This window comes from Crocodylus porosus, unplaced genomic scaffold (genome assembly GCF_001723895.1).
Source record: "Crocodylus porosus isolate Cpor-Errol unplaced genomic scaffold, CroPor_comp1, whole genome shotgun sequence".
NCBI classification, from domain to species: Eukaryota; Metazoa; Chordata; order Crocodylia; family Crocodylidae; genus Crocodylus; species Crocodylus porosus.
In genome coordinates, this window is record NW_017728910.1 from 22,551,568 (window position 1) to 22,562,713 (window position 11,146).

Here is an 11,146-nt window from a genome sequence, read left to right on the forward strand (position 1 = left end):
CGCTCGCCAGTCCGCACCACCGCCAGCTGCAGGGCGTCATCCAGAAGCTGCTGCTGAAGGAGCACCGGCTCGTCTGGAACAGCCTGGCCGGGAGCTGGTAAGGGGCAGGGAGCAATGAGCCGTCTCCTGGGGCCAGCGTCCTCTGCAGGGCTGGCAGCCTGGACAGAGCCCAACTTGTGCTCCCTGGGGGCCCAGGCCACGGCCTGCTCTCAGCCTCTGAGCGGCCTCCCGTGGCTGAAGGGACCACAGGGCAGAGGAGGAGGGCAGGGCTCTGCAGCGGCCTGTGGGCTCTGCCTGGACTCACAGCTGCCCTCTCGGTTGGTGGCAGGAGCGAGAGCGAGCGGGTGCTGTCGGAGCAGGTGCATACAGTGCCCTTCACCCTGGCGCCGCCCGGCCCCGGGACAGTGCCACGGGTGAGCGTGGAGAGCCCGCTTTGTGCTGTGAAGCTGCCCCTGGAGACGGTGTACGAGCACTTCCAGCAGCCGGCCCACGGCTTCAAGGACCTCATCGGCCACTACCTGAGCGGAGAGAAGCCCAAGGGCTTCCTGGAGACAGAGGAGATGCTGCAGGTGGGGGCCAGCCTGACTGGCATCGGGGAGCTGGTGCTGCATCCCGACGGCACCCTCCACCTGCAGCCACCGGGCGATGGCGCTGACTACTTCCTTTGCCTGAGGGACTGGCAGACGCTGCTGGCTGAGCTGGAGTCGCTGAGCCGGTTCTGGAAGGGGGCAGCCATGCTGTGTGGACTGGCCAGCCTCACCATCCTCCTCCTGGTCCTCTGCCGGGTCTATCGGCAGCGCTACCGACAGGAGCAGGAGGACGAGCGGCAGGAGCTAGGCACCTGGGCCGGGGCATCGGAGCCCGAAGTGGATGGGCCTGAGGATGCCTGCGTGATCTGCCTGGTGCAAGTCCGCGAGTGTGTCCTGCTGCCCTGCGGCCATGTGTGCTGCTGCTTCCGTTGCTTCGAGGCTCTGCCCTGTCCCACCTGCCCCATCTGCAGGAGCCCCATCGACAGGGTGGTGCCACTCTACCAGGCCTGAGGAGGCGTTGGGGGCAGCCGCAGCCTTGCACTGAGCAAGGGTGGGAGCAACAAGGACCCTGGCATCAAGTGGCCACAGTGTGGCACTAACCCCTTAGCAGCTGGAGGGCCACAAGCAGGAAGGGGGCAAAGTGTGGGACTGCAGGGAGTGGGAGACTGCAGTCTGGGGGTGAGGCAGTGGCTTGGTGGGGGGCTGGGGGTTCATTGCTGCTCACAGGCCTAAATCAGCATCCATGGGTGAATCCTAGCAGTGCCCCCCACATACAGTGTTTGTTCCCAGCCAGTCCGACTCAGGTGGATCCCATGGGTGCTGCCAGCGCTTCCTGGGATCTGTGGGCTCCTGCCCCATGGTGGGGGTTGTTAGAAGTAGCCTCAGCTCTACAGGCCAGACCCACCCCGGGGGGGCTGCTGAGTGGAGCCTGACTGGGAGGGCTGCAGGGGTCTTTGTGCTGTCAACTACTGCCTAGGCCCAACTGGGCAGAACTGATCCACTGGCCTTCCCTTCTGAACAAGGGGCTGCCCAGCCTGAGGGAGGCTCCCTGCCCGTCAGGTGCAGTTACACCATCGAGGGGCCACATTTGTCACTAGCCCTGAGTTTTAACACATGGCTGTCTCCATTGCCCAGGGCTGTGGGGACTCCACAGGTACTTGAGGCTTGGGCACAGCTGCATTCCCGAAGCTGGGACCTCCTGCTACCCCTGCCCCATGGCTGGGCCCACTCGGCCGCTTACACAGGTACCAGCAGGCCTGGAGGGGAAGGGTTGGCACAGCCCCTTGCTCTCCATGGGTTTATTCTCCCTTCATGGGGGCAGTGCATGAATGAAGCATAGCACAGCCCCCTACCCTGCTCTGGCACAGCTGACAGATGGATCCCAAGGGGGCTGAATGCCCACAAGAGTCATGCCTGGAGAGGCCAAAGGAGCCACAGCATGGACTCTGCCCATTTATCCAGAGCCACCCAAGAGCCTGGAGCCCTGCCTCCTGGACACACCAGCCAATACCTGATGGCTGCCAGGAGCAGTACAAGCCAAATCAACTGTGTTGGTCCTTGATAAAGCAGAAAATCAGAGCCCAGGCTTGCATCTGTCTGTCAGTGAAGGGTGGGGGTGGCAAACATGCTGGAGGGCTGGCTTGACCCCAGGCAGAGGGGTGCTGACCATGCACCGGGTCATGGCCACCCTGGAGTCTTGCTCACAACATGTTCCCATGCCCCTCTGCTGAACGGCAGCCCAGGCAGTGGTGGCACCCACTAGCACCCAGCACACCCAAGCCAGGCCCAACCCCAGGACACAGATGGGGATGTGTGGAGGAGCAAGAGGCTCCAGCACCCCGAGAACAGCTGTGAGCAAGGGCTGAAGCCAGGACTTATCCGCTGGCAGGGCAAGCTGCAGCTGGTTGCAAAACAGCCCCCAGAAAGGGGCAGTAGGTTGGTTCTGCCATATTTAAAGGGCTGGTGCCCAAGGCATTGTAGGCAACAGGCTCTAGCATGGGCCCTGGCTGATGGTGGAGAGACCTGGTTTCTCTGTCCCTCACTTCCTTGGCCCCTTCCTGGACTCTTGTCCTCTGGGATGGGAAAGTGGTTGGGGTCCCCTATTCCTGCCACCTGGGGGGCAGGGGTACATCACCTCTCCCCATCCCCCACAACTCACAGATGGCAGGACTCCAGGGACTGGCAATTGCCCTCGTGCCCTGGGGCTGCACGGCCCCAGCCCTGGCCCAGGAGGCTAGGAAGCCCATGGCCCCTGTGGGCAAGCAGGAAAGCATAATCTCCCCTGCTGGTCCCTTGCAGATGTGCTCCTGGATAATTTTCTCAAAAAAGCTGCTCCAGGACCGAGGTAAGACTAATGGGCCTATAATTTTCTGGGTCCTTTTTCCTCCCTTTTTTGAAAATGGGGACCACATTAGCCCTTTTCCAGCCCTCTGGCACCACACCAGAGCACCATGAGTGCTCGTACAGCCATGCCAGGGGTCCTGCAATGACCTCTGCCATTTCCCTCGTCACCCTGGGGTGGAGATCGTCAGGACCTGCTGATTTGGACCCATCCAGTCCCTCCAGAAGTTCCCTGACTAGATCCTCACAGACCCTGGGCCTGCCTGTGCCTCCCCTGGGTCCACCCAGGATCCCAGGGGGGGAGGGGGATGTCCCTGGTCGCTGCTCAGAAAAATGGAGGCAAAGAATTGGTTAAAGAGGTCAGCTTTATTGTCTGGTGTGATGATTTGTCCTCTTTAATCGTCTTTGGTGATGGCTTCTCCCTTCCATCGCATGTATGCCTTCTTTTTGGCTTTCAGACGATCCTGAATGCCTTTGGTGAGCCAGGGGGGCTTTTGAACACTCTTGCCCCTTGGATTCGCATTGGGATTCTTGCCCTTTGAGCTCGGAGGATCATCTCCTTAAGGAATGACCACTCTTCTTGGACTCCCAACCCCCCTCCTTTGGGACCTCAGTGCCTCCCTGACTAACCTCCTTAAGTCATTGAAATCAGCTCTCCTGAAGGGCAGGGCTGCTGCCTTGCTGCAGGCCTTTGCCACCCTGCACTGGACGGTGGATTCCAGGAGGCGATGACCGCTGTTGCCATCGCCCAGGTGGTCAAGCACCGGCAGTCCCCTCACCAGGGCCAAAAGCAGGCCAGACGAGCCAGGCAGGAGTCGAACCTACAATCTTCTGATCCGTAGTCAGACGCGTTATCCATTGCGCCACTGGCCCACGCTCAAAGCTTTTGCCCGGGGAGATCCCTGTTGTCTGGGCCCAAACCACCAGGCCCTGACTGCCCAGCATGAGCCACAGGGCATGGCTCTGCTGGGGGCGGGGAGCCAGTGTCACGGGGGGGCCCGCCCCGTGTGGGAGAGCCGTAGTGGCCCCGCAGCCAGGCAGCAGGGGCAGCCTCGGGCACGGGGGGACCCTTTGGAAACCTCCCGTGTCCTGCAGCCCCGGGCCGTGGGGGGGGCAGCCCTCGGGCTGGGCCGAGCCCTGGCCTCCCTGCCAGGCCAGTGCCGGGTGCCCCCGAGCGGGGCAGGCCCGGGAGCAGGGAGCCCAGCCCCGAGGCAGCCACGACTTAAGGGGAACTGCCGGGAGCACCGGCTTGGAAAAGCCAGGCTCTCTCTTCCCGTCGCCATGGCAACCCCGCACCATCCTTCCCTGCTGCTCCCCCTGTTTTGGCACTTCTGTTGCCACGGCAACCCAGCAGCAAGGGCTGCCTCTCCAGCTGGGGAGGCCCCTGGGGAGGGGGGTGGCGGGTCCCCAAGGGATGCGGCAAACCCCCCTCCCTGCAGCCCTGGATGCCGAGACCCCAGGGCAGAGAGCTGGGGAGGGTCCCCGCCCGTGCCAGGGTGCAGTGGGATTCCCGGGTGCCCCACGTGGGGGCTGGGCACGGAGCTGCTGCTCCTTGGCGGGCTCCCAAGGGGCTGCTGCTGCCGGCTCTAGCGGGCTCCATCATCCCATAAGCCCCAGGAGCCAAGAGACCCTCAGCTCTGAGCCCCCGGGGCCTGGCACAGCCCAAAATCTCAAGGATGCCACCTGGGACCTGGCAGCTCAGATGCCAAGCAGCAACGACACCAGACTATCCCAGGCCGTGCCCCTCCACCCCATGTCCTGAGTTTGGCACACTCGGGGCTAGCAATGCTGGCTCTAGCCCCTTGCAGACTATTTGATGTCCTCGGTCGCGGTATCACCGCTGGTTGCTTTGGGCCGCCGCCTTTGGAGGGCGGCTGATGGTGAGCGTTGCGTCCGCACCCCTCTAGCCCCTTGCAACGCAGTGCCGAGAGCCCCGACCCTGGCCCCAGCGGCCCTGTAGCCCCTGGAGAGACCAGTTCAGGTGAGGCCCAATAGCCCCCAATTCTGGGCCACCTGTTCCTAGCACTGCCCCACTGGCAGCCTCCGGGCACCTGGCGCCAGACCGAGAAGCAACCTCCCTTGGTCTCCCACACCCTGCACCAGGCATGCAGCCCTTCCCAGTCCCACGCCTCCCATCATCAACCCGAGCAATACATGTGCTGCACAACAGGCTCACGCAGCCGCCGCCTGCCTCTCACACACGCAAGCCGGCACGCGAGGGGTGTCGGCTGTGGGGCAGCAGGCGCTGCTGGACGTGATGGGGTGGCGCTCAGAAGAAAAAGTCTGCCCAGAATCAAAGCAGCCTCACCCAGCCCCATATAGGGATGGCTTCTGCTGGGGGGGTTCGGGTTGGAGCCGGCTGGGCTCCGGCAGCTCTGCTGAGCAGGCCTTGTGATAAGAAATGGGTGCCACGTGCGCTCCATTGTGGCCTCTATATTTGATCCATCGTGGCCTCCATGGTGGCCGCCATGTGCGAGCCATCGTGGCCCCCAGGCTCACCCCATCGCGGCTGCCCCAGCTGGTCTGCCTGCACCCCTCAGCGGCTCCACTCCCTTTCAGGCTGGTGGCTCCCCCGTGGTGTTGGAGGGGACCTGAACATGGGACAGGGCCCGAGAGCAGAGGCCACACGTGACAAGCTCCTCAGAACCCACCTGAGGCTGGCCCCGGGGCCCAAGCCGATGCCACAGCCCCCGAGAGGGCATCTTAGAGCTGCCCGTGGAGGTGAGACGCCGCTCAGCCTGTCAGTGCAGGGGAGCCCGCTCCCTGGGGTGTAAAATCCCCCGCAGCGCAGCCGCCCAGCACGAGGTATTTCAGGAAGGAGACAAACACCAGATGGGGGAGCGGGTTGCCAGGAACACGACTCCCGCTGTGCTGAGAACAGTTGGTGCGAGCAGCGAGTGGGCTCTGGGGGGGCGGGCGGCAGCAGGCCCTGGTGGCAGGGCTCCCTGCTCATCTCCGCAGCGTGTGCTTGCAAGCAAGACTGCTCCCACCTCCGGCCCCCTCAAGCCAGACCTCTGCTCTGGCCACAGGCGACAGCCACGTCCCTAGGGACAAGGGGAGCCAGCTGGGGGAGGCTGGGACTGGGCAGGATGCCCCCAGTAGCACCAGGCAGTAGCACCATGCCCCTTGCAAGCTGGGCAGAGCATCGGGAGCTGCCATGAGGCTGATGGGGACCGCTGGTGTGAACTGGCTGAGGCTGCAGAGAAGAGGGCAGGGCCCCGTCCAGCCGTGGTTCAGGCCACGCATACCTGCCACCCAGCTGAAGACTTTCAACGGGGCTTGAGGCTCCCTTCTCCCCAGTGGCAGCATCCAGCAGCCTCCCGGGGCCCACTGGGATGGGAAGGAGGTGGACAGAGCATCTGGAAGGAGCCAAGAGCTGCTGTGCCCCTGGCAAGGTGACCTTGTGCCACCGCTTCCAGGGGGACAGGAAGCTCCATGCCAAGACCTGGCTGCCACGCACCTTCCCGGCTTGGGGGTGCCCCTCCAGCTCCCCTGGGCTCTTCAGAGAAGACAGTGGAAGGGTGTGGAAATGGAGGGCAGTGCTTGAAGGGTGACACCCCAGAGAGTGGGGGTGGGTGGGGGTGTTTTGGTGACCTGTGGCCCCCCCCAAGCCAGGCACTTGGGGGGAGCATTATGCCCAGCCCCCAATGCAGTCCCATGGACAGGGAGGACCGTGCTGCAGGCTGAAACGGGTCCAGACCAAGGAAGAGTCAAAGCTAAGGTGCAGAAGTGGGTGCAGGACCCACCCCCATTGCCCAAGCACAGCCAGCAGCCGGAGCCTGAGAGCCCACCGTGAGCTGCCAGGGAGGAAGGCCAGGCTGGACCCCAGAGATGCCCTGCTGAGGATGCTGGCACGGGTACCCAGGGGGCATCTCCACGCTGTCCCTTCAGGCGGCAGCATAGGGATGTTGCGGGCAGCGGGCAGCGGGCAACCCCTCTGCCAGCCCTCCTGCTCAACCAGCTCGGGTGGAGCGGGGCAGCGGCTCGTCCTGGGGTGGCCTCATCCCAGCCCAGCAGCCTGCTCAGAGCAGGGCCCTGGCTCAGTGTCCCTGGGTGATGGAGGGCAGGAAGGCAGGTGAATGCCCATGCTCTGTGCCCCCCGCCCCACCTGCCATGTGGTGACAGCCCCGTGGCCACCCATCCCCCATGCTCTGACTGATGCCCCCCCCCACCAACCACCAGGCTCAGTCTGGCAGCTCCCTCGCCCTAGCCATGCAGTCTGTTGCCATGGTGATGACAGTGATGGTGACAGACAGACAATTGCAGCCTATTAATGGGAACAGGCCAGAGCAAGGAGGCTCTGGCCTCTGGACCGCCGCTGACTCCTTGCTGGACTGGGCTCCTACTGCATGCCCGGATCAGGCCCAGGAGACCTGCACCAGGGCTGTGGGCATGGGCGGGTTGCACCCGGGGCCCCAGGGAGGGACCCTGCACACATCAGACCCTCTACCCACCCCCCCCAGCTCCCCGGGGCCCCAGGGAGGGACCCTGCACACATCAGACTCTACCCCCACCACCACCCAGCTCCCCAGAGCCGCTCAGGACCTGGGGGGGTCCCTGCTGCAGGGAGCAGCAGCAGTGTAGCTCCAGGCTGCCTCTCACCCACCACCCCCATGCTCTGTCCCCGCCAGGGATATGCCACCCAACCAGGCTGCCGCAGCTTTTGGAAAGGGGGATCAGGGCTGGGCAAGGGATTTCATCCTTCATGGGTCTAGCCCATTTTCCAGCAGAGACTGCCCATGCCACGAGAGGGCAGCCAGGGATGTGCCCAGGGTGACCACTCACATACCCAACTCCCAACTTCTCGTCTCCTAGGACACCACCAGCCCATGTCCCAAGCAGGACTCAGCTGTCCCCATGCAAACACCCCCGTTTCAGTGGCTGCTCCAATGACATCTCCTAGGCCAGGGGCAGCCAACCTAAAGCACGGGTACCACAAGAGGCACGGCCAGCCTCGGGGAGGGGGCAGGTGGCACAGTGGCAGATAGAGCAGAGAAGCAGATCAGGCACGGAGCACAGGGCAGGGAGCAGAAAGCAGCCAAGCAAGCAGGGGGTGCAGGGCAGGGAGCAGAAAGCGGAGCAGCAGACCACGTGGGGATCATGGGGCAATGAGCACAAAGCAAAGCAGCGGACCAAGCAGGGAGCAGAAAGCAGAGCAGCAGTTCAGGCAGGGAGCACAAGGCTGGGAGCAGAAAGCAGAGCAGATGATCAGACACAGGACAAAGGCAAGGAGCAGAGAGCAAAAAAGCAGACCAGGCAAGGAGGAGAAAGCAGAACAGTCGACAGGGCAGGGGAAGGGGACTGGAGCGGCATTGTCTGGGTGGGGCAAGAGTGGCCATGACTTGCTTCCCTTCCAGCCTTGAGGATCTGGGTGCCCGCCTAGTCGCCTGTCTTCAAGGGCTCCTCTCCCAGGAGAGGGGAGAGCACCTACTGGGCCCTAGGCTCGTGCTGTGCATCCTCCCCAGAACAGGACCTCCAGAGAAATACACCCTTTCCAGGAGATCAAGTTCAGACCATTCTTCACTCCACGGGCATGTGGTGGCCATGAGTGCCTGTGCCACGCTCTGGGGCAGCCTGGCATGAGCTGAAAGCATGATGCCAAGAACAGCTCCACCAGGCTGGCTCCTTCCCTGCAGCTCTTGTAGGGGAAGTGGCTTCTTGGTGGCTTCCATCTCCACAAAAGGGACAGAGACCGGGGGGAGGGTCTCTCACTGCAGCTGGGGGCAGGGGGAGCCATCTACCCAGATGGCTTGGGGGGCCTTGTGGAGACTGGCTTGGTGTTCACGGTCAAGGGCACACTGACCCCTGGCTTCTCCCATTAGCAGGGGATGGGGGAGGTGTGAGTCATCATCAACCAACAGGGCTGGGGCCAAGGATCAGCACATGCCCAGGGGGTCAGCTCCAGAGAGACCCCCACAGCTTCACCCCCATCCCTGCAACCATTCAGTCACATGCCCCACTCCCCATCCTCCCACCAGCAGCACCACCCCCAGCAAGTCAGCTCTGGGCCTTCTCGGCCCCCCACTCAGCGAGCGCCGCCCTGACCTAGATTAAACCTGTCCCCTTGCTCTGGCTTCGTTGCCCCTCTCCTTGTCACGGCCTCCCGCTGCAGTGACCAAAGCTCAAGCAGAAGCAGGCCCAGCCAGCCAGCTGTCCAGGGCAGAGGCTGCCCGGGGCACTGCAGATGGAGGGCTGCGTCCGCGTGTCACCGAGAGCAGGCAAGGCCGCCTGGGGCACGGAGGCACAGAGCAGCAGGACACAGGCTCTCATGTGGCACTAGCATGGATGGCAGGGATGGGGGAGCAGCCCCTCGCTCTGGCCCCAGAGTACCTGTCCTGCCTTCTCCCCTTGTGCTGAGGCCTGGGCTATTTTCATGCCACTGCTTCATGAGAGCTGAGAGAGGCCAGATCTTCCACTACCCCACCCAGGGGACAGGACCGCCAGGGACACTGGTGACCTGCAGATGGGGAACTGTGGGTGGAGTGGTGACCCTCTCCCAGAAGGGAGAGCCCTGGGTTGTAACTGGTAGGTGACGTTTCTGCTTCAAGATCTGGAACAGGCCTCTGAGCCCCTGGGACTGATGGTGCCTCGACTCCTATCATTCAGCAGTAGCCAGAAAGGGGGCGAACGAAGCCCCCCAAACACCACCTGCCCACAGACCCCAGTTCAGGGACCGGCAGCGAGACATAGACTTTTAACCACTAGCATTGGTCTGACACCAGCCTGGCTCAGTCGCGATTGACATTTCCTTCCAATAACAGGAGGCAGCTTCAATAGGACATGGGCTGGCGGCTTCTGAGAGCAGGTCCTCATGAGACAAAAACCAGTGCCATGCCTAACCTTCACTGAAGTAGGTGGCTGGCCTGGGAGAAGCATCAGAGTTTCTAGCCCAGCCTCAAGCACTAACCTCACCCACCCAAACCCTTGGGGACCCCCTGGCATCAACAGGCAACCAGAACATATCCCAGAACAAGATACTTGGCGGCTTAGTCAGGGATGATCCTGCCTTGAGCAGGCAGGTGGCTGGACTAAGTGACCTTGCAAAGTCCCCTCTAGCCTATGAACAAAGCCACCCACCTGCCAGGTTCCCAGAACAGTGATTTTCCCCAAATGCCTGCTCAAACAGATGGCTTTGGAGAATGTGGATAGGAGAGTGCAGCTCTTCTAGACCCAAGGGAGTGAACTCCAAGAGCAAGGGCTCCCCTTTGCATCTCTGCAGCCACTGTGGCACAGAGAGAGGGATCCCTCCACAGGGTATCTACAGCTTTGGATGTCAGAATTAGCACCTTTAACTCCACCCTGAAGGGCAGCCAAATGCAATGTCTGGAGTGTGGCCACCACAGTAGGATGTAACCAGCACTGAGCCCTCTGGGTTTAAGGTACAGCCAGCAGCCCAAGATCACCACGGTTGTGCAGCCTGGAGGAGACAGCACAGCATGTCTCTGGGAAAGGAAAATATTGCAGCCCCCTGAGCACATGCAGATGGAGAAGCAGAGCTGCTCCCCTGCTGCTCAGTCAACTAGAACCGCCCCCACCCCCAAGCTGCAGGGTTTGGGGACCAGTCCACAGGCCAAGGGGCCCACCCCCTTGCAGTGACATCCACCGGCAAACTGCCCACCTGGATCAGATCCATATTGAGCCACTATCCACTTGCCCAGACCCATGCCCCAGTCTCACCTGACCATTGGGAAGGACAAGAGGGGGCACTGCCAGCCGTGTCACTGACATCCTGAGAGTGCTCTACCGCAGACAGCTTCCCGTGCCCACTGAGCAGGTAGGTGCCCACACACAAATCTGGTGGCAGCCACATGAAAGAGCTCTTGGCACAGAATAAAAATCGTCCCCCGCCCCCCGCCCAAACACTTGTTAGGGGAAGTCATGCAGAGGCCACCTGGCACTTCCATGTCTTCTCAGAGAACAGCTGAACACACAACAGTCCTCGCTCTACCCGAGTTTCAGGGACTTCCAAAAAGCTTGAAGCATGCTGGGCACAACAGCCTTATGGAAGCCGCTCTGTCACTATGGGATTCCTCAGAAATTAGGAGGAACCTGACACACTAAGTGATACACAACAGCAAGTTCGACACAGTGTCCCACCCAATTCTGGTGGGCAAGCTGAGGGGCTGTGGCATGGATGAATGCACAGTCACATGGGTGGCAAACTGGCTCCAGGGGCGCACCCAGAGGTGGTGGTGGACGGGTCGGTGTCGACCTGGGGGGTGTGGGCAGCGGAGTCCCCCAGGGCTCGGTCCTGGGGCTGGTGCTGTTCAACATCT

The 11,146-nt window shown here is 62.3% G+C and overlaps 1 protein-coding gene and 1 non-coding gene across 2 annotated transcripts; one reads left to right on the forward strand and one right to left on the reverse strand.

Moving 5' to 3' along the window:
* Positions 1-6: 6 nt before the first annotated feature.
* On the forward strand, positions 7-2,109 carry LOC109308498 (mitochondrial ubiquitin ligase activator of nfkb 1-A-like). Its single transcript, XM_019532822.1, has 2 exons — positions 7-97; positions 329-2,109. The coding sequence occupies exon 2, from the start codon at positions 561-563 to the stop codon at positions 1,038-1,040; it is 480 nt and encodes a 159-aa protein (XP_019388367.1). The 5' UTR covers positions 7-97; positions 329-560; the 3' UTR covers positions 1,041-2,109.
* Positions 2,110-3,670: 1,561 nt separating this feature from the next.
* Positions 3,671-3,743, reverse strand: TRNAR-ACG. Its single transcript has one exon. It is a non-coding gene; the product is annotated as a tRNA-Arg (tRNA).
* Between the last annotated feature and the right edge of the window lie 7,403 nt (positions 3,744-11,146).

Excerpts from the sequence above, each read along its gene's own strand:
- LOC109308498 (XM_019532822.1), top strand. The coding sequence starts at position 561 with ATGCTGCAGGTGGGGGCCAGCCTGACTGGCATCGGGGAGCTGGTGCTG.